Raw genomic sequence first — 22,923 nt, forward strand, 5'->3', positions numbered from 1 at the left:
TCCCAAAATAATACGAAGACAAGTGTATGAATAATCAAAAGAGGGTTGTCTCGTTACATAAATAGAGCTTCTAGTTATACGGATTTGATTTGAGTAACATTTTGGAAGTCATCTTCGTCGACCGCCAGAGCCGTCTGGATTTGGCGACCCCCAACTCGCCGGCCTCAAGTGAGCCCTCGATCACCGGGACCGGCCGAGCATCGAGTTCGCTAGCTTGCATCATGGCCGATCGCTGGGGTTGTCGGCCGTCACCGAGGTCTGTGATCGGCGAAGGAAGAAGGAAGCAGCGGCTTGTGGAGGAAGGAGGAGGAAAAAGGAGAAAAGAAGAAAAAAATTAAAATTTTTGAATTTTTAAAAAACAAAAAGAAAGTAAAAAAATAATTATAAAGAAAAGACATGTGAAAGAGTAGAGAAAAAATGTTTTCTTTTTCCTTGCTTTTGAAGGAGGAGAAAATAACTTCCTAGACTAGCTTATTTTTTGCAAATCAAATGTTGGAAAACCTGAAAAAAAAAATTTCATGAAAGTTATTTTTCACAAAACAAACGGAGCTTAAAAAGGATCGGACACGTCGGGGAAGCACCCCCCGTTGAAGAGCAACCACGCTATGTGGTCATACTTGAGGGACGGCCAGTCCAACCGCAACAACGAGAGCCATATGACAAGAGCTTTTAGGGATAATTAGACTCGTCAAACTGGTATGTTGAGTCGAGTTTGGGTCACCTCACAAATGGTCCAACCTAAATAAACATATTTAACCCGTTTTGTGACTCATTTATTGCAATGCAAATTTAGTGACCCGTAGCTAATTTGATTCGTAGACAAATCATATCCGACTCGACTCATATTCCTAAAATACTTTTACATTTAATCAAATTTAAGAAAACTCATACTCAAACCGATGTCAAAGTGTGGAGTGAGTGAGCATAAGATCAAGACAGGGCTAGAAAGAATAAAGAAAGGGTTATAGAGATAAGTTGGGTGAAAGTAAGTTATAAACTCATTTACGATTCAATTACTACCCATTTTAGGGGCGATCGACATGTTCCTTTGGGCTACCATCAGCGACGATGTAGAGAGCCGTCGGTGAAAAGCCCCGACGATAGGGGCCCAAAAACCATCCTTAGTTTTCTTTAGCGGCAAGCGTATACCACATCGGACGACGGGAACAGTCTATCGGGCTCATTAGGGTTATGGACTTTATCTTTTGGCGCGAGGTTTTAAGAAAACGCAATAGTGAAACTTACTATCAGAATCGTACACAAATACAAAATTACCTTGGGATAATAACTATTAATAAAGAGGGTGTTTTCCCTCGAAAGACTTAAATTACGATATACCTAATCAGGAGCTCATAGATCATCTCATAGCTATAAATGTTTCTGATTTAATAGGCTTATAAAAACTTATGTTTCTCCGGTTTTCAGTCGCTTGTTCGTTGATGTTTGGTCAAATTTGAATGGCTTGTCTGCTATCGTGCTCTGAATCAAATCAGTATATTGTACTATTCGAGGAAATTACCATTCTATCTTAATGGATTCAGCGGTTGAATTGATAAGTATATTAGTATTTTTTTTTTCTAATGTATGTAATGCATGTCTTCATCTTCACTACTTCTTGAGAAAGCTCTTGAACCACCGTGCCGATCGTTTGGGGATTCTCCTCAACCCAGTCTGGTAATCGACATAGTTGATGCCAAATCGAACGGAGTAACCGCTAACCCATTCGAAATTGTCCAACATCGACCACACGAAGTAGCCTTTCACCTTCACACCGTTCCTGCAACGAAATGCAACGAACTCCCGCATCAGTCGAAAGCCAAAGGCAGCTCGCACTTCGCAGCGAGATAGCGAAACTGGCATCTCGATGCTTCTTTTTTTCGTGATATGAGCCAATGGAATACCGTGAAAACGATGGACTTACTTAATAGCCTCTCGGAGATACGAGAGATGGCGATAATGATAATCAATTCTCGTGTAGTCAGACAGCTGTTGCTCCAGTGGCAACGTCGAGTTGTTGAACTCATCGATCCCTAAACGTCAACCAAGAGAGGCGTTAACGACCCGAAAAATGTGTACTTTTCATCATAATATTGGTTGTTTCCATGAATTTGATTGCTTACCATTCTCAGTAATGTAAATGAGTGGATCATTGTACTTTTGCTTTATATAGAGCAAAACACTGCGTATTCCTCTGGGATACACGTGTAGCCAACTGGAAGCAGCCTGTAGCAACGATATTTAAATTAATTAACGACATCAATTATCCTGTCCATGTTGAGTTAAGTTCAACACAATATAAAACGATTAGTAAAATGACAAATTTAAGGGGAATATAAACGTGCACAAACCTGGGGACCAATTGGAACTCCATCACGCTCGGCTGTACAAGAAAACATAAGATTCAATTAGAATGAGCATTAATCACTCGTTATCGTGCATTCATTATTGCAAATCAAGCCCGTCTCTCTTACTCGTTTGATTCACGAGCGCGTCGGTCACGTAGCTTGGAGGCGAATTGGCACGAGGCGCTTGTTTCGCGTAGGAAGAGGTGTAATAGTTCAATCCGAGGAAGTCGAACGACCCTTTTACGACCAGAGACTGCTCCTCCGTGAACTTGGGGAGTCTGCTTCCGGCAAGGGCACGCATGCTTTGTGGGTAGTCGCCGTATGTGATGGGCTCCAAGAACCTGCAACACGTGGAAATTACGACAATAATTAGGTACGACTAATCGCATGACGGAGTTTGCGAAATTTATGAGATGTAATCATAGGTTCAAGGAGCAATTTATCACCATCCGATATTGAAATCCAAAGCCCTTAATGCTGCATTTTTGTTATCCTTTGCATGAGAGTAAGGCACAAACCAAACAGACACCAACGTTATTCCTATTACCCCCTTTTGAGATGCCTGCAAAATTCATCACGAAATGCTAATAATAATGTCGATCTCTCGCATAAATTTTCTTTAAGCCGAGGTAGCTATTAAAATTAAGTTCTTGTCGAATTCATTTGACCACCTGGTACTTCTCTCTGTACAGCTTCACGGCGGCAGCGTGAGCAAGAATCTGATGGTGTGCGACTATGTAAGGCTCCGTGCCGGAATCACCGCCCGTGCAGTTCAGCATCTGCCACTCCGAACACCGGCCGGGCGCCGCCACCCCGGTCACATAGCCAAAATAGCAGAAGCTCCACGGCTCGTTCAAAGTTATCCAGTGCTTCACTCGGTCCCCAAACTCCTCGAAACAAACATTTACATAATCGCGAAAATCGTCCCTGCTCGACAAAATTAGTCATACAATTTGTTCGGGCTAGCCAAGTAAAAAGTTACGTAGAAATCTTCGGCACTGACTGATTCGTGACTGGATAAAATTCTATGGTGACTCACACAACAAGTGGACTCAAGAAACCGCCATACTCCTCCTCTAGGGTTTGAGGGAGGTCGTAGTGGAACAATGTCACAAAAGGTTGAATACCTGCATCTCCCATAGGCCACCAACACCATCATAGAAATATTCAAAAAGCTATACTTAGATAAATTATATGACTAAACATACACTAAGGCTCCATTTATTTCAAGAAAAATGAATGATTAAAAAGAATTTTCATATAAATAATTTATATCTAAACATTTTCGTGGACAATAACAATATTTATCGTTCATCCATCTTTGTAAAAGATACAAGCCATCGTTTTCGCATAAATATTTTTCAAACCATGCATTTTTCGTAAAACAAATAGAGCATAAATAAACCAGACAGTTGAAAAATCGAATTGAAGCGCGATGAGGAATACCGTGGGCTAGGAGCTTGTTGATGAGATTGTTGTAATGTTGCACTCCTTCCTTGTTGATACCTCCTTTTAGCTTTCCCTCTGAACATTTCCCAGGTAAAGAAATTTAAAAGCAAGACAATTAACAATGTTACTACTTAGGATAAAAACTAAAGACCACACATGATTTTCTTTTCTGGCCACGAGAACGACACAAACTTACTAGGTAGAATTCGAGGCCATGAGATTGAGAACTTGTAAGCATCTAACCCCATTTCCTTCATTATCCCCACATCTTCCTGTACACAGCCAATTTTCCCAAAAATAAGATAATAATAGTAACTACAATCGTAACTAACCCCATAATTCTAAAGAGTAAGGGCTAAAAAAACCAGGAAAATTATAAAAAAAAAATACTTAATCTATTACAAATTATATCAATTCAGTTCTAAGCCTTTTTTATTTGTGTCAATTCAATCCATCCATCCAGTTTTGACCGGAAATCGCCGACATGGCCATTTTTAATGAAATTTTACTATTTTTGGATATTTTTTATTTTTTCTTTCTTTTTTTTCTTTTTTTCCTGGCCTTTCTTCTTTCTCTAGCTGGTCGTTGACCGGCGACCGGCCAAAGGCAAGGGCCGGCGAGGTCGACCTCACCTGTGGCCGGTCGCGATTGGCTAGAGGAAGAAGAAAGGCCAAAAAAATAAAGAAAGAGAAACAAAAGAAAAAGAAAAGAAGAAATAAATAAGTAAACATTTGAAAAGTATTAAAATATTATTAAATATTGCTACGTCGGCGTCGGTAGTACCACGTCAGCGATTTTCGGCAAAAAATGGCATGGTGGACTGAATTTGCACAAGGACAAAAAAAGTTTAGGACTGAATTAGCTAAAAAAATAAAAGATTTAGGACTGAATCAATACAATTACAATAGAATTATGACTTTTTTGGTAATTCTTCCTAAAACAATCTCGAGTATATTGTTTTTTGGTCTGTGCAGGTACGAGTACCTTGTATCGGTGGTACTGATCGACGGCGACGTCTCCATTACTCCCACTAGCTATTTTCTCTGTCATTTACCAAACAAGACATTTTCTTAAAAATAGAAGAAGTAAATGATTCAATCGAACTAAATAATCAAGGCCTTAATTGAATATGGTTCCACGTCTGACCATTTCAAGCCCCGACAAAATCCCTCTTTTTTTCTTGTTCTCTTCCCTCTTTTGCTTGGCCGTGTTAATGATTGGAGGGAAAGAAACTCTATTTGGCAAGGTATGACCAAGATTGAATAGGGACAGCGTAAAGATCGATGGACATAGTATGCCTAACCACATTTGTACATGGGAAAATGCTAAAGCTTACTATTCTTCGCAGACTGATAGGGGACAGCCAGCTTTCAGCCACAATTGCGTTATGAAAAACAAGAACAAGTTTGTTGGTTGAAACAAACTTGTACCTAAAAGTTGACCGTCCCATAATCAGTATGTAAGAGACAACAAGCTTATCAGCTTCTTTGTATATAATAAGAACATGACCCACAAACCACTTATGAAGTAAAATTAATCTCAAACCTTGCACTTAAAATCCAATCAAAATGCTCACGCAGGTCACAAAATTTACAATAGTGGTTATTATAATATAGTGAATGACATAGTAACTTTAGAAGGGTTTAACAAAAATAGTGACATTATTGTCCCATGAGATAATTCCGTCAACCCGAAATTTATCATATTTTCGATTTACCCCAACGGGCGAATACAGTCAGAAAAATATCTCTTCGTCCCTATTGACATGCTTAGGATATCTTTTTTCCCTAAATATGTCGGAAGATCTACTTCCCAAGAAAGAAAAGGATATCTCAGCTTTCTGCTAAAGTATTATTTTCTTTTGCTTTTACTTGTAGTTAACTACTATCTACTTGATCAATCATTCAATGCTCCGAAACCACATATCGTAGGAAAACACGACGGCCACGTTTTGACTATATAATTCTGAGAAGTTTGCTCAATGCATCCCCTTGTGAGCATTGGAAGGAGAGGGTATGATCGTCGACATTTTGCTTTTTCACTGAATTCAAATAAAAACATTAACTCTATCTTAACCTCCCATTTTTCACTTTAGTACTATCGGTGGTCTCACAACAGTTATCCACAACAAGAAATTTCGCATGAGCCGTTATTCATTGTTATGTGTAAAAGGCGCATATGTGACTCAACGCATTTGATTCGTTAGATCTTGTGAGCCTCACGTGGATCTCACAAGATCTAATGGTTCACATGTATTGGGCTAATTATTTACGGCGCATTCAATATATGTATCTTGTAGATTTCATAGGTGGAATGCCTTCATCATCATCATATATCATGGGCTATAGCAGATAGACTGATGCACGATGCACTTCCCATCATATTCGACACCTACTACTTGCGACACCAAAACAGCAGCATCCCTTTTGTTTCCTTTTGTATCATATAATAAGATATTTTTACTCTTTATTGCACTTTTTTTGTTTGTCAAATTCGACTATTATTTTCCTTTATCTTCCCTTAAGAGAAATTTGATTTTTCTTTATCATTAGAAGGTCATACATGTGGAATTCATATGATTACGAGACAGAGAGAGAGAGACCTGGGTATTTGTGAGTGAAGTAATCCCAGATACTTGGCCCTTTACCACCTTCATTTGCGGCACCTTCATACTGGAAAGTTTTCAAATGACTCTGATATAAACCGCAAAAGGAAAACTACAAAATACTTGATATTGTCTCGAAGAATCAATCGAAGAAAAACTAGGGCTAGGTTGAGAGTAATCACCTGATAAGCAGCCGATGAGGTCCCAAAAAGAAAACCGGGCGGGAAACTGCTCCGGTTGAGCCAAACCGCATCATAATCGCCAGGTTTATACGTGTAATTATTGCCGGCAGCTGAACAATGACTCAGTGAAACCACAACGACAAGAAACCCTAAAAGCAGTTCATGATGGACATGAAACGCCATGACTAAAATTACACATACAATTCCGAAGACTAGCTTTCTTTTTTGCTCTATTTATAGAGGTCTCACAGAAGATCCTGAATGACAATCTCCAGCACACTTCCATTCGTGAACGAAAACAAGACTTGACAAAGACAGATGATTATATGGGTTTTACACTTCATTGATGTGTCGAACCATAAACTCACTCTCCTACCTCTAGAAAAGAAATTTCTTGTATCTCTCCAGCCCCACTCAAAAAAAGCAAATCTTATCTATCCATGGCAATATGTGTCATCTTAACTAGACCCGTCAAATGTATGGTTCCATCGAAAATGGAATAACCCAAATTGATTTAACCCGTTTTGACTCAATTACATGTAAATTTAGCGATTTAAACCCAACCCAACCCAACCTATACCCGACCCGGACCCACACAACTCGGAATTCATTCATAGCAACTTTGATTCTTAAATTTGTTGTCTTTGAAGAATGGTATGCTCTATGGACAGAATCGTCAAATAGTGAGGGCGCTTCGGGGTTTGGTAATGGACGGGAGTGTGAAGTTGGCAATGAAAGTTTAAGTTTCCTCGTAAGTGCAATTTGTCACGGCAGTATGAAATTACGAGCTAGCGGTTGAAGAAAACCTAATGATAGCGGGAGCAGACTGAATGAAGGGAGAAGGTCACGAGTCATGAAATCGATGAGGGAGAGAGAAGAGATTTGCGAAAAAGGACCAAAGTGGGCTGAGCATCACTTATTTTATTTAATGGGTTGAAAGTGAGTTTGTGATAGACCTATTAAAACTCATTTGTTGTGGGTGACCTATTTAAATAAATAGGGGTTAATGACACATTTAGAGAGCCCTAGTCTTGGAATGATATCATCAAGTTAATTATGCAATTTGAATTTCAAATCTTATCTAACTATATATACACGTATATGAAGGTCAAGTTAAGAAAGTTGAGGTGCATAACCAATTTGACTATTTCACTTTCTCATAAATTAGTAATCCGGTGATATCTGATTTAGTTGTGCTAAATTACTTTTTTTTAGCTGACACCACTTATGAGGCCCTCCATATGTTAATGTATCAAAACTCCCGTTTGATAAAAGTTGCGACCGGGCGTCACCAAGTACTTAATAGACCGCATGTAATTTCAGTGCGGCGCATGAGCACAGAAGCCCGACTATCCAAAAACCTGTAAAATAGGTTGCAAATCTCATGAATCGATTAAAGACCTATTTTGTAACGAGATATTCGTATTCGGGTAGGTGAATGAATCTAAAGAGGAGCGGACGCTTTGGGGTAACTTGTGGACTCCTTTGTTTGGTTTATCTTAATGGACTAGCTGGCGGCATTCAATCTGGACTTTAATTTCGTGCAACCATAGCTAGCGTGGAACTTCATAAACCAAGACGCGTTAAGACAATGACGCCTCCGTTGCTCCACGTAGATACATATGTCATCGAGTTTTAACCTGCATATCTTTTACTTGTGAGCATGGAAATGCATGCGTTCTATCTTCTGGAGCTGGAAAATAATTATCATGACAGTAGCAGTGATAATAATAAGAACACAAATAGTAAAGATAATACGATGACGGTGATGATAGTTAAGTTTGGAGTGCATGTGAGCTCGACGCATCTGAGCTCTTCAAATCCCATATGAGACTCATGCGATGTAAAATTAGGAATGCTCTAGACTCAAATACACCCTGCGCATCCAAGAAGGTCCGCCCGATTGTTTGAGGTCTAGCTAGGGCCGGATTGACTACATTTCGCAAGTACGTGGCGAGCCGGGAAAATTTGAAATCGTTCCGAGATAGAAACAAGAAGCAAGAAAGCACGTCTCGACTCAATGTTGGAACTGGACGAATCGTCGCACCCAACACACGCCTAAACCTTACCCCGCCAACGAAAAGCACCCGCACCTACCACAGCCGGCACCGAAATTCAAAGGGTACAATCTCATCTAAAACTCCAAACTGAATAACCACCGTGTCCTTCCGAGATTAGTCTTGAAAAATCAGAAAGTTTCGTGCTTCTTAAGCCCACGTGGCGCTACGGGAAGACTGAGTTTGCCATCTGCAAGTCCAGCCCGGCGTTTCAGGATTCGTCGTTAGTCAGGTCGGTCCATCTTCCGAATGACAAGAGCTTTGTATCCATATTTATGCCTGTAAATTCCGACTGACTTGTGGCTTGTATAAAACTGTTAATATGATCTATAAGAAAATCTTCGTTAGATAAATTCATGTTAATCAATTTCTTTAGCAAAAATATCTAATTTGATGTGGAGAGTTTCTCATAAATATTCATTAGAATATTGATGGCTTCTTTTGCAATTTTTGCTTTCCCAATATGGTACACTGTCTTCTTTTGTCAGCCCTGGACAAATCGCATCTAACGCCTTTCGATCAAGAATTTTCCATCTCGATTCTGCTGTGGGATCCACTTCCTCGATTTCGGGTTTCCAACCCCGAAGTTGTTCATAGAGATCTTTTTGATAAAGATAGATTTTTATTTGGAGTTTTCACCATCCGGAATCCTACTCATCAAACTTATTGATTCTAAAAACTCTCGATGTTCTCGATTAACCAACCTAGGCTCTGATATCAATGTTTGGTGGTATTGTGCCTCTCTCATCCCAAAAGTTAGCTTAAAGAGAACAATGTTTTTCCTCACACTTATAAACCGACCACCAACCCCTTCCATAAGAAATGTTGGACAATCCCAACAATCTCTTCCTCACATATTAAGTCCTGGGTCGGAGCAGCAACAACCCGTATCTCTCTCATATGACTGTTAGGCCCAAATTTGTTGGTAACATGGGCTTTGATATAAGTTGATGGGAGCTTTGTACCCAAATTTATGCCTACAGATTCCAACCGACTTATAACCTTCGTGAAACTATTAATATGCTCTAATAACTTTAACCAATTTCTTTAGCAAAAATATTTGATTTGACGTGGGATTTCTTTAGCATAGCCTACCCTCACTTGCATTTTAATAATCTCCCCCTCACGTGTGAGCTCAATATAAGATTGCTTCCCCTTAATTCAAGTATTCTTCTGCATCAACTTATCTCAAGTTGACTTTCTATCAAAGCCCAACTCCATAACCATAAAGTCTTCCATCGGGTCCGCATTGCTACACCACAACGCTCATCGCCCAAAAATTGATGCATGGGTCATCAACCATAGCTCTGATACAATTTGATAGAAGCACGCAACGAAAATCCGATGCCTTCACATAGGGAGATTACTAAGCGAGAGCCCAAATCCAAGCTCATTAATATATCAAATTAAACATATTTTCACTCAAAAACTTAAGCTAGTAAGTTATGGGTCAACATAGATATATTAAGTGTTTTACACCACTTCGATTCTCCGATGTGAGATTTCTTTGATACAGCCCACTCACATGTGCATCATAACACCGAAGTATCATTATCATACAATTTCTTCGACAAACGTGAGCAAATGTTTAATGTACAAAACCCTATCTTTTGGTGGGATTTGATTTGATCCTCTATATATAAATGTGACATGCTATTGAGATAGATGTGCAAGTTGTATAAGAAAGTCTCAAATCGAAAAATTGGTACGGTGTGAAATAGTTAATATACTAGTGATCCTCCAGTTAATATTTTAGTTGATTCATCATTCATTGATTTAAGCTTTTGAGTTAATGTGGACCAAATTAAATGTGTAAACTTAAACTTCCACTTAGTGATCACCCAGGTGATAGATATCGAGCTGAATGGCTTTCGTACACGACCATACATAATTCGTAACTTGCAACTCAAAGGAACGGCTTGCTCCAAGCTATGAATGGAGGGAAATATTGCCCATCTTCCAAGTCAAGCGCCCTTACTGTCTTAGCTCTATAGCTATTACAATGTGTGCATATGGAGAAAATTCCAAAAATGTTTTTTTTTTTTGCCAATTCAATTCGAAACCTTTGGCATTTGTGCCAATTCAGTACATTCGGCCAATTTTACTTAGAAATCTCTAACGTGGTAATTTTTTATGACATTTTAAAATTGTTTTTGTTTTTGTTTTTCTTTCCTTCCGTATCTTCTTCTTTCTCTAGCCAATCGCAGAGGTCAAGTGACCGACTAGAGGCAAGGGCTGGCAACTCGACGGCCTTAGGCAAAGTTCGTGTTGCCGGGGGTGCTCAAGGCTCGCCCTTGCCGGTGGTCGAAGACGGGGAGCTTCACCGGACCTTGGCGACCGGTTGGAGGAAGAACAAGATAGGAAGAAAAGAAAAAGAAAAAAAAATAAATAATATTTTAAAAAAATTGCTAGCCAACAACGCCACGTCAGCGATTTCCAGTCAAAACTACTGAAAAAACTGAATTGGCAAAAATGTAAAAAATTTAAGACTAAATTGGCTAAAAAAAAATTAGGATTGAATTGGCACAATTACAACAAGTTTAGGACATTTTCGATGATTCTCCCGTGCACATGACATTGATTCGAGGATTCACATTTCTCGGGCCCGACTATATACACGTTAAATTTCTAGTTGATGCCGATTATCAATTAATCTCAACTTAATCCCTTCTCGACAAGGAAAATGGTCGACAACGAGATACTCACCTAACTCTTTGTCTTTTGGGTCGGAATACTCACCAAATTTGGCAAACAAATCAATTAGCGGGGGACCATCTATACTTGGAGCACAGAGATTGCAAGAAGACAACTTTGTTACGTTAGTTTAGCCCCCGAGTAACACGAATGATGCACGACCCCGGAGCCAGCTACATCAGCAGTTACCACTTCGTTTTCGGGAAGGAGCGCACCCATCTGGGTGAAGTGCAACTTCAGCCCTGTGACGTTTAGTTTTTGCGTGATTTTGTCTTGCAAACTTCTCTCCCTTTTTCTGTTTTGCAATTGACCAAGTTCAAGTTTTGACAGCATTGACATAATAAGAATATTTCATCTATCAAGGAGGATTCCTCGAATATCTAGAATAAAGATGATCATAGAAAATGTGAAATATTTAATAGGATCCGTTTCGGAAATGTGGAATGGTTGAGAACATATTGCAATTTATGGCAATTCAATCATATATTATTTTTTTTGGCCAATTGAATCCCAAAATTTTTCATATTTTGCCAATTAAGTCCATCGGTCAAATTTGACCGGAAATAGATGACATGGACGTCGGTCATCCCGCATGACACCGCCAAGACCGACATGAAAATTTCTTTGTTCTTTTTTTTTTTTTTTTTGAAATGTTTCTATCTTTGTTGTCTTCTCTTTTCATTTTTTGGTTAAGGCCGACATGAGCCGCTGGCCACTAGCCGAGGCCTGGCAACCCTCATCAGTCACTGGGCAACGACTTGTGAGCTCTTGCCAACAGCTGAAGGAAAAAAATTAATAAAAAAAATAATAAAAAAATCCACGTTGGCAATCGACAGTGTCACGTAAGATCCCTAGTGGACGGTGTCATCAATTTCCAACGAAAATTGACCGGATGGACTTAGTTGGTAAAATATAAAAGGGTTTAGGACTCAATTGGTAAAAGAACAATGGTTTAGGGTTGAATTGGCAGAATTGCAATTGATTTAAGACTTTTTTGGTAATTTTCCTATTGCGGATGTGGTGCCAACCAAGCGCTGCAACAACGAAAATGTGGTGCTCCTGGTACACCTAAAAATCACATTTGACCATCAATTGTCAGGGCAGTCCCAGTCTCGTTTCACCCTTACTTATCAAGGATATCTCGATGACAAAATTGCAGGAAGACAAGAACACCATAAAGGTTTGAAGCTAAATGAGTAAAGATAATCTAAGGAACCCTTTGGGATTGGAGTTGGAACATCTGCCCACTCTTTGTACCAGTTCATGCGTTGATCATTATACTCAAAACTGGAAACTCCCAGCCTTTTGATTTCAACTGCGCACTTTCAGGTCTTCTCCACCATATCTTAGCACTAGAGGCAAACCTGCAAGTGAAGGCTACGATTCACCTCCGATCAATCAGACTTTGCATGGATCTGCAGCTCATTCGATCCGTGCATGATGCCGTGAACTACCGATGCCCATGGTACTACGTAACAGAGTGTAAATGCAGAATGGAGCATACACATCACCAGATTATATAATCAAAGTATAAAACGAGTAATAGACATACTTTGCACAATTCCAAAGAACATGGAGGCTATCACCACCTCCGCCGAAGAACATGGCGGCCAGTTGCGGCAGACGCATTAATGACGTCAAGCTGAAGCGCAAACAGAATTTCCATGACCCAACTTGCTTCAGCAACCAGAGCTAGAGATGAATAGGTAGATGCATCGCGAGAGATTCGAGGTTTAAAATCTGCAGGCCTCGATGCTGCGGTATTCAAGCGTCCACATGGATAAATTGCATCATCTGGTTGCGGCACAAGTTCATGCTTCTCTCAGTCTTCAAGCAGAAATGAGATCCAAAAGGACAAGAAAGAATGAGATGTGGATTCCACAATAAGCTCTGCTCTTGGAATCCAAGAATTGGGTTAAACACAAAATACGTTCACAGCTGCCTCAAAGGCTAGCGGAAAACCAGCACATCCAGCAAGACAAATCTAAAACTCACAAACATGACAAGACATCACAGATCAAAGCATTAGATTGACAATTTTCAAAAATCCAAACCGTCTATTATCAAAACAAATGAAGCTGTCGGATTATTGCTGATGCAGTCATGATGCAATCTTTGTAGGTGCTTTATGCAGCCAATCATCCTATTTAAACCAGAAAGGAAAAGCATTCCCTAAGGAACCAGAAGAACTACCACAGGAAAGCGAGAAAATATGATGCAGGATCACCAGAATATTACTTAGGCAAACGCAACAGCAAGTGGATAAACATGCTTGCAAGTGACCTATTAACAAAGCCGACGAAGCACTCAACCGCAAAAAGCTATCACTAACTACAGCTGTAAATGCTATGAAAGCTCCAATAGACCAAAAGGAGATCAAGTAAGGGAATCAGCTTCAAAAAGGATAGTAACCCCGAAAACATGGAAATAAAGAGAAATAAAGAGCTTCATCAGGCAAAGGCAAAAGGCTTTATCCACCAAAGGCAAACGGAAGACATCCTGATCAACTTCAATCTAGCCACCAGAATCTCACTTGCATCCCACCCCTACTTCAGCAGCTCGGCGAGGTTTGCTTTTACGCCTGCTTCCATTATGTCGGAATCCATTCAACTTAGTCAAATCATCGCCACTTGATCTTGTACCAATGCCTTTCTCCTCTTTCACCAAATCCAGTTTCCCTCTTACCTGTGAGTTACGCAACCTCTTCTTCCCATTCTCCGATGAAGCTTGGTCTTCTTTTTCTTTGCTAGAGATACTCAGCTTTGCATCATCACCATCTTCCTCTTCTATCTTTTCAACTTCTTCCTTGCCCAATTCATCCCTCGGGAGCTTTTGTGGTCTTCCTCTCCTCTTCCGAGCCAGTGGTTTTCCTTCCTTGCTGCTTCCTGGATCTTCATGGTTTCCAGAAGTCACCTTCTTCACCTTTCCTCTTCCCTTACGCATCATTCAGGAGTGACAAAGCCAACATCTAAACAGACATCTGATACACCTGCGAGACCAAAGGGCAAAGCAAGTCAAACATCAAAGCAAATGCAAACACCTAACAGCAATTCGATAAAGACTCAGTCGTTCAACGAATCACAATATAACGAAGTTAAGTAAGTTCATCCGTTTTCTGTTTGTGGGTAAGAAAAAGTAACTTTTTTTCTCTATAATGCGGACAGATAACAAGTGAACTACAAATTGGACAAACCACCATCATTTTAGCCGTTCCAACCCCAAAAATTGGAAAAGGGGGTAAAGGAGAGAACAGACAGGAGGTGAAAATATCACCAGTGTTCATCCTATAAATTCAACAGATCACTAGCTGGATAGACTGCTACAGAAGCGTAATTGACTTCTTCCGTGTATTACGATTGTATTACTCAGAGAAACAACACAGAGAAGCACATGGACAGATAATATAAAACAAAACAGCACTACATACGTATTAAAAGAAAAGTTCCAGTCATCCAATTCTGAGAAATGAAATTTATACTCATACACTCTGCGATTTCCAAAGAGCACTGCTAGAATCAGTAGAGTGCTCTAATGCTATTTCCTGGATCGCGATTCAAAGTCTAATTATTTTTTTAAAAACGAAACCTTTGCAAACAGCAGGAAATACCCACAAAGAACCAAACAACCAAGATTTATTCCGTTGCATAAAACTAAAATAGCTCTTCAATGAGTCCAATGTAACTAAAAGAAACCCCCAGCAGCTATAAACTTCAACATCTAAATGACAAAACCAAGCTTTGCTACAAACCAAACTATTGTTTCAAACAGAACATGCAAAAAGCGAGAGAGAACTAACCCCATACACAATCCTCAATCGCATCACAGCTTGACATCCATCGGCTCGATTCTGCCAGAGCAGGGAAAGAAGACGAGCAAAAGTCAGAGATGGATTTCAAACTGTTCGAGGATCTTGTCTAAAGCGGGATAAAAAGCAGGAGGAACAAATGAAAAAAAAGAAGATGTTTTTCTTACTTGGTAAGAGAGAACGGTCACAGAAGGAAAGATTGCATGCCCAGATCAAGAAACTTCAGGCCTCGAAGATGCTGAGGATCGGCATGTGCAGTGCTTTAGTGCCACAAGCTGGTCCGCCCTCTAAAGTGAGAAATGGCCAAAGCGAGAAATGAAAATGCGAAGACTCAAACACTCAAAACCAACGTGAGAGAGAGAGAGAGAGAGAGAGAGAGAGAGAGAGAGAGAGGAGCGTGACAGGATGTTCATTGATTGGATATGCAGACTGACGAAGACTTTCAAGTAACATGTCTACCATTTGTGAATGGCTCGTGTCCCTTTCCTTATGCTTTTGTCTCCTTATTTTTTTCCCCAAGAATCTTCTAAGTTCAAAATATTTTTAGAGGTATCAAAGAACTTCTTATGAAATTTACTACGAAAATAGCACGATATGCTAATCCATTTCTATTATAATAGCCAATCTCTTCTTCATTGCGTCTAAAAAAAAATTAAGAAGCTCAATAGCAATTATGGCTCATAGTACAAAATTCTTTGATAAAAATAATATACGATCGGGTCATTTCGATTCGGGGTGATTCAATTATGAATTATGTTTGAACACATGTCATTTCGTTCTATAAATTTTTAAGTTTAGGATGGTCGGCTCGATTCATCTCGATCGGGTTCCATTTTGGGTTGTTCACTTTGTGGACACAAATCAAGATTATAGTTCAGAGTTGCTAGTAAGTTCGGGTTCTCTAGGATTTTGCATAATTTTGATATGGGTCAATTCTAATTTTGATTCCACTTTTGATTGTTTCAGCTCAAGTACAAAAATATTTGAATTTGTTCTACGAGGTTAAATTCCTTTAAATTAATTTTACGTATATTTATCTCTTACCTTATAACATTTTGAATTTGAAGTTGGATCCGAAGACTTGTCCTTAGGCCGCTACGAAGATAAATTAGAGTAACATGTAATTTAAAGAAAGTAAAATTACATTACACAAACAATATAACCAATAAGATTCTAAATGTCCACTTTCATGTAGAAAAACAAATGACGTGAGGACAATCGCATTAGTCTTATTTAAAAAAAATCATGACACAGTTTCAAATAAGAACTTGAAGTGCTCTTATTTTCTCAAATAAGGATTTGAAGTGAACATTGTTTCAAATAAGAGCCCAAAGTACCTTCTTTGTTAAAAAAAAAAAAAAAAAAAGGCCTGATCAAGGATAATTTCCCCACTTTCTTTTTGCTTTTTTTTTTTTTTTTTTTTTTTGCTTTTGCTTTTTCCTCTCCCTTTCCCAGCCATCGTCGACATCGGGCTATCCTCACTTGAGTCGGCATCGGGCGAGGTAAATCCTTGCCCGGGCAAGCGAGCGTGGCTCTCACCCAAGCAAGGGTGAGGGTTGCCCTCGTCGGCGTCGCCCTTGCCTATCGTTGAGTGACCCTCATCGAGTGCCGGCCCAAGCAAGGGCAACCCTCACCCAACGCTGGCGATGGTTGGGGGAAGAGGGAGGGAAAAGAAAAAGAAAAGGAAAGGAAAAGAGGAAAATAGACAAAAAAAAATGACGAAATTGCCCTTGGTCAAGTTCTTATTTGAGAAAATAAGGGCACTTCAAACCTTTATTTGAAATTTTTCCAAAAATCATTTTCAAGATAACAGTAAACGGCTTACAGTAAATAAAGTAATGAGTTCAGAGATAATAGACAATTATCTTTTCATTAGTCTTAAATATTTAAGGTTTTGGAGTAGTGGAAATTATATATAAAGCAAAAGAAGATAGCGATTTATTTAAGAAAGGACCATTATACGTGCGATCCAGAAATTTCTACGGCTAAAAACTTTCTTGCTGTGAAGCTGCCGTTCTAGAGCCAACGACACAAAATATGTTGCGGAATGACATTGACTATGTATGTGTATACAAGTGATCTATACCCTGTCCGTGATCAACTAACATTGTATGTTAACGCGTCTCTTAACGGATTCCTTAAAGGAGGAGATATTAATTTTTGAAAGTACTTAGTGAATTGAAATGGTGTAAACTTGATTTATTGACCAGTGACTTAAAACAATTTACAGAAATGATGGATCGAACCATGACCGTGCTCCGTACAAGACCTTACCCCGTGGGACGATGCCAGTCCGAGTATAATCGTCAGGAGTTTATGACCGAAGGGTAACGTGACATCCAAACCTGAGGTGCCCAAGCTCACAGACGCACGGTGGCTTGGGTCCTTTCACCAATACCTCTAGAAAGCAGTAAACATTTGGCTGGACTGATAATGCTTCCAATAGAGGCAGTTTGTTCTCTGATAAAGCCTCTCTTGGACACTCGAACTACAACCAGGATCACCAGAATTCTGTCGTTGGCAGATACCATGAGTATTACCTATCACAGAAGGGTTTCCACAGGTTCTTTTGCTTGCAGTTTGTTCCTGCAAGGGGTCACACGCTTCAACTTCTGACAAACAAGTTTTGAGGAATGGCAATAGGAGCGAGAACCGCGATCCAGAACAGTGGACATGTATCTTCAGTTTTCTGTAGTTCTGATGATTTTTGGTAACTTGTGTGTGTTCCATCCAATACTCGAGGTTTGCAGTAGAAGTTGACAAGAGCAGACCGCTATCTTGTAATTGGCTCGTTCCTGCTCCGATATACTGTGTCCTATTGTGGCTCCGGTGCGAGTCCCTCCTCTAAATCCAACTGTAGCCAGGTTTCTTTTGGATCCTTTTCTCCCTCATGACATCTCTAACATTCTCGACCCCCTCCCATCCTCCACCGGCTGCAAGAATGTTTGACAGTGTCGCAAGACCCCCAGGTCTTTTCAACCTCTTGTTCGCAATATCACCAGCAACTAGCTGAGCCAAATCATTTCTTCCATGAATCGAGCACCCATTAAAAAAGGCTCCAAGAATTGAATCAGTGACATCCACAGGCATCTCCTTCAACAAATTGTAAGCTTCTGCCATCTTACCACAACGGCACAAAAGATCAACCACACAAGCAAAGTGTTCTTTTCGGGGACTAACACCATAATCCTCTTTAATGGATCTAAAAATTTGTAAACCTTTCTCTAGTAAGCCACCGTGACTGCACGCAGAAAGAACGGAAACCAGAGTCACTTCATTTGGCCGAATCTGTCCGTCCTTCATTTCCTCAAACAGCTGAAGAGCCTGATCAACCATTCCGTGCTTGCCATAGCACCCGATCATTGCATTCCAGGAAGCCACATTCTTGACGGTCACCATGTCAAAAACATTGGAAGCATCCTCGACACACCCACATTTCGAATACATGTCAATAAGAGCACTAGATACATATACATTCATATCAAGTCCCATTCTGTAAATCAAACCGTGAATTTCTCTCCCTCTGTCAATTGTAACCGTAGATCCACATCCAGGGAGAAGACCCGTGACCGTGACTTGATTTGGTTTAACCCCCGACACCAACATTTCCTGAAAAAGTTTCAAAGCTTCATGGACTTGGTTGCTCTGAACAAAACCAGAAATCAATGCATTCCAAGTGACCAGATCGGGAATCAGCCCCTCACTTTTCATCTCATCCAATAGTGCCATCGTCCCATTTCTATCTCCGCTCCTAGCGTAACCAGCTATCAACGCGTTCCACGTAAAGTCATTTGGTTTTAGCCCTTCCCTTCTCATTCGCTCGAACAGCTCGACAGCTTCTTGCATCTTCCCCACATGGAAATACCCACAAATCATCGACGTCCAAGAAACTACATCTCTTGTAAACATCTTGCCAAACACCTTATGGGCAAGATCCAACCTCCCACATTTGCCATACATATCTATCAAAGAATTCGCTACAGATAGGTCATCTTGCAAATACATTCTGTACACGACACCGTGAATTTCTCTCCCTTTCAATACATCCATCACGGCAATACAAGCTTTGAGCACGATGGAGAACGTGAACTTATTGCACGTCCTCCCCAGTTTCTGCATCGAGGCGAAGTACCCGAATGCCTCCTCGTGATCCCCATCGAACGCCGAGATTGAAACCATCCAATTCAGCGCGAAGACACTGGGGTGCCGAATCGTGTCGAACACGAGCTTTGCGGAGTTCGAGTCGCCGCTGCTTCCGTACGAGCCAACGAGGGTCGAACACAAGGACGGGGAAGAGCGACCTGTCCCAGTGGTAATCAACACGGCATGGACTTGCTTGGACAGCGACAAAGACTTGGCTTTGATGCATCTTTGCAGCAGCAAATTGAGATCGTCTAAAGACGAGCTCTTTGATGGGAGTTTAGAGTAGCTCATCGTGCGAAGCTCGTCGGAAAAGCACCCACATGATCCATGAGAATGAATCTAGAGCAGCTTCCTTCGGCATGAGCGAGTCAAGGATTGCACCCGCGTTGCGCTCCCGCTCCGGAACATTTGAACCAGAGAACTGGGATTCGATTTTAGGAGCAACAATTAGCGGCCTTTTCTTACAACATCTGACGCAATCTTGCTTCCGATGCTAAAGATGTGTTTCACATACCCTCGGAAGAAAAATAAATGAGCAGTTCTTAAGACTGTAATTACCGAAAGTCTTAAACTTGTTCTTAAATTTAAAGTCAAAACAAACGTACTCATGTCAAGGTTCAGCGCTGCGAGTTAGATAATCTGTTTTTACCGATCAAAAGAGTTCGACAATCTCGTTCCAATAGGTACAAATTAATATACGAGCATGCTTTTCTTTATTCACTAAATATCGTAGCAAATTTTGACCACCTTCACTCAATAGTTTAACTAAATGAGTTACGAGGCAATTAAAATACATTAACTGTTTTACATCACGAGAATTTTCGTCGATTATACCTTGCATTTCCATGCTCGTGCGGCCTTAGGAAAACCTTCCCAAGTCGGTCGATTCTCACACACGCACGCGCACGTGATACAAGGGCGGTATAAGGAGTATGAGGAGGAAGCACGAATTTGTATTCTACATATTGCATTTTCCCGAAGGCTTTCCTCAAAAGCCAAACTAATCGCATCCATAGTATATATTACAAATAAGGGGATGACCTTTTTATATACACAAGTGAGAAACCTCTTGTATGTTTGGATTCTCATGTTTTGTCCTACAAAAGTTGCCCATTATGGGACTCTTCATGTCTTATTTTATAAGATCCAGGTCTGATAATTACTTGGCCTGCCCCTAGAACAATCTTGGAGTGTTCCAAAACACTAGGGGTCGTGCCCGACCGCCCGGTCACTCGCCCTGCCGCCCTGGATCATACTTGGCCATGTCAAGTCGTCCGTGGGCCACTGTGCCTGATCCACGGCCTGGTTCACGGTCCATCTTGGCATGGGGAGTTCGTGGACAGTGATACGCGAATCCTAACATATCGCTTAAATAAAAGAGGAAGTTGCGCTGACGCTCAGGAAATCAGCTCGTCATGGAGCTAGTTTCTCTTGCTTCCGCTTATATGAAGGAGAAAATTTTGGACATCCTTAAGTTGTGATCTGTCTCTTTTCTAAGTTCGTCATAGAAACATCATCTCGCTATCCTTTATGCTCAACTGCTCGTCAATTACCGCACGCGACGAGCAAAACGAGAATCGAAGCATTTTCCCATCTGTTTACTTCCTCGTTGAAGCTGTCCGGAGAAATGGTCTTCCGCCTTGAATTACACGAGGGTCCAGGTTGGAATCTCATTTCTCAGGGCGATAGAGACTTTGCCGGCATTCAGAGATTTGAAATTTGCACGTTCGTGGAGTATATCTAAAAAGAAGGTTATGTTCCTGTTTCGTTGTTTGTAATGGCGCGAAACTTCCATCTATTGCGAATGCATCGGAGGAGTTTTACTCTTCTTCTGATACATTGAAGTCCACTGTTTCTGGTGTAACGCTGGCTTTTTCGGGTTTCTGTGATTGGATGCGTTGGACGCCGCACGCGGTTTTCGTTCCATCTATCGCGGTTTATTTTCTGACATCGACGAAATCTATGGTTAGAGACAAGCTCTCTTCGATTAGATGTGTCCGTTGATTAAACCGTTGAAGATGACTTCGAAGTTAGCTGTCCGAGTGCGATTCCTGAGATCGCTAGTCGACACTCCTCGGATCTTTCCATTGCCTTGCCTTGCTATGCTTTCCAGTTTTGTCCTGTTTCGAGCCCGGTTATCGTCGGATGGCATTGACTCTGGCTGGTCGAGTGTTTTGGTCAAGCTTTTCAAAAATCATAGGGAAAGTATGCATATGATTAGAATATCATCTGCCTTGTGTCGCTGTTCGTGCTGTTCGTGAATTGTCGACGGGTGAATACGAAGAAAGTTGGCTTCCATTACGCTTAAAAAAATGCGATGTGCGGACTGTGACTTCGTTGGCATATTAGGAAGCTGACCAGCTGGATGAAGCGAAAGTCCGCTTCTGCATGAATAATTTTATTGGAATGTTGAAATTAGGATTTCCGGGCACCATCCAACGACTTAAGGATTGGAAATCTTTGTACGGGTCTCATTGTCTAGTTTAGCTGATGACCAATAGGAGAGCATAGTAGATTTTCATACAAGAAACGGAAGAATAGGGGTGTCTGATTAGGCGGGAATGCAGATTTTTCAGCTGACAAGAAGGAATGAGTTGCAGGATCTGTTTGGATTAGATCGGGTCAAGATACTCTTTAACGGGGTCTGTTGTCTAGTTTAGCCGATCACCGATAGGAGAACATAGTAGAGTTTCATACAAGAAACGGAAGAATAGAATGCAGAATTTTCAGCTGCTAAGAAGTAATGAGTTTGGAGGATCTGTTTTTGATAGATTGGGTCAAGATACTCTTCGATGGGGTCAAAGAGTGCTTTGCTGAAGCAAAATCGGTGCTTAAAATGCTTCGGTGGTGCCTCATTAGTCTTTCTGACGCATTCGGGGTTACGACATTACTTAGACGGCTCAAATCGATTGATGTCTCTCCTTGGCACTTCCACATCACATTATACTTATCCATCCATCCGACAGCATCAGGATCAGGCATTCAATTATCAAGAAACTGGGCTTCGCGCAATAATCATCTCATGCTTCTTCAAAGAAGTAAGAAGAGAATGGGAAAACTAGAATAAGAACCAATGCCTCTTAGAATATGTAATTGGCAATCGTGCTGCATTTATCGGGAAAGAGTACAGAAGATTTCTCCTCATTGAACTCTTAAGACATCACAAAAGATGATATTAAGAGCAAATCATGTGGCTAAGGTGAGTACGAAGAATCTGGATAGTAGAACCGAGCCGATAAAGTTTTTTCCCTCAGCAGGACCGAGGGAGTTTTTTTCCCTTCAACAAGACTACTTCCGTTGCTTGATGGCTTCTCCTCGCTGCATATTTGTCTTCCTTAGAATCATCCTAGATTGTACACAGGATATTATCTACATAACGTGATAAAGTATGTATCACAAACACGAACTGAAATGGCTCTAAGGAAATGCTAGAGCTGTCTCCCAGCTTACACCGTACTTATGGTACTAAATGCGAAGGGGGACGGTGGTGGAGGCACCTGAATTATCCCTTCAAGCATTAGCATAGCCTTCTTCATGCTTGGTCTTAAGGCTGGATCTTCCTGAATGCACCAGATGGCAACCATCACAAATCTCACGAGCTTCTTCTTGTCATTCATGGCTGCCTCATCTTTTCCAACAAGGG

The 22,923-nt window shown here is 40.6% G+C and overlaps 3 protein-coding genes across 5 annotated transcripts; all 3 read right to left on the reverse strand.

Moving 5' to 3' along the window:
- Positions 1 to 1,578: 1,578 nt before the first annotated feature.
- Positions 1,579 to 6,818, reverse strand: LOC115734440 (beta-glucosidase 12-like). 3 transcript variants are annotated; one of them, XM_048281327.1, is made up of 14 exons: positions 6,582 to 6,784; positions 6,397 to 6,466; positions 5,632 to 5,634; positions 4,779 to 4,835; positions 3,991 to 4,066; positions 3,792 to 3,869; positions 3,385 to 3,472; positions 3,017 to 3,272; positions 2,792 to 2,907; positions 2,472 to 2,686; positions 2,349 to 2,380; positions 2,121 to 2,223; positions 1,922 to 2,030; positions 1,579 to 1,777 (listed from the first exon to the last, which is right to left on the reverse strand). In XM_048281327.1, the coding sequence occupies exons 1-14, from the start codon at positions 6,653 to 6,655 to the stop codon at positions 1,609 to 1,611; spliced, it is 1,446 nt and encodes a 481-aa protein (XP_048137284.1). In that variant the 5' UTR covers positions 6,656 to 6,784; the 3' UTR covers positions 1,579 to 1,608. The 3 variants fall into 3 exon arrangements, with proteins under 3 accessions (XP_048137284.1, XP_030521090.1, XP_048137285.1); XM_030665230.2 differs by lacking the exon at positions 5,632 to 5,634 and having other exon boundaries at positions 4,779 to 4,837; positions 6,582 to 6,818; XM_048281328.1 differs by lacking the exons at positions 4,779 to 4,835; positions 5,632 to 5,634.
- A 7,043-nt stretch (positions 6,819 to 13,861) lies between these two features.
- Positions 13,862 to 14,275, reverse strand: LOC125315542. Its single transcript, XM_048280741.1, has one exon. The coding sequence runs from the start codon at positions 14,273 to 14,275 to the stop codon at positions 13,862 to 13,864; it is 414 nt and encodes a 137-aa protein (XP_048136698.1).
- Positions 14,276 to 17,224: 2,949 nt separating this feature from the next.
- LOC115734560 (pentatricopeptide repeat-containing protein At5g59600-like) lies at positions 17,225 to 19,798 on the reverse strand. Its single transcript, XM_030665416.2, has one exon. It carries the CDS (start codon positions 19,569 to 19,571, stop codon positions 17,982 to 17,984), a length of 1,590 nt encoding a protein of 529 aa, XP_030521276.1. The 5' UTR covers positions 19,572 to 19,798; the 3' UTR covers positions 17,225 to 17,981.
- Between the last annotated feature and the right edge of the window lie 3,125 nt (positions 19,799 to 22,923).

Source organism: Rhodamnia argentea, chromosome 6 (genome assembly GCF_020921035.1).
Source record: "Rhodamnia argentea isolate NSW1041297 chromosome 6, ASM2092103v1, whole genome shotgun sequence".
NCBI lineage: Eukaryota > Viridiplantae > Streptophyta > Magnoliopsida > Myrtales > Myrtaceae > Rhodamnia > Rhodamnia argentea.

Bases quoted from the DNA above. Each gene is read 5' to 3' on its own strand.
- LOC115734440 (XM_030665230.2), bottom strand. From the start codon at position 6,764: ATGGCGTTTCATGTCCATCATGAACTGCTTTTAGGGTTTCTTGTCGTT. The intron at 6,467-6,581 runs GTGATTACTCTC...AAAACTTTCCAG, and splicing joins CCTCATCGGCTGCTTATCAG to TATGAAGGTGCCGCAAATGA. The intron at 2,224-2,348 runs GTTTGTGCACGT...TCGTTGCTACAG, and splicing joins GAGTTCCAATTGGTCCCCAG to GCTGCTTCCAGTTGGCTACA.
- LOC125315542 (XM_048280741.1), bottom strand. From the start codon at position 14,275: ATGCGTAAGGGAAGAGGAAAGGTGAAGAAGGTGACTTCTGGAAACCAT.
- LOC115734560 (XM_030665416.2), bottom strand. From the start codon at position 19,571: ATGAGCTACTCTAAACTCCCATCAAAGAGCTCGTCTTTAGACGATCTC.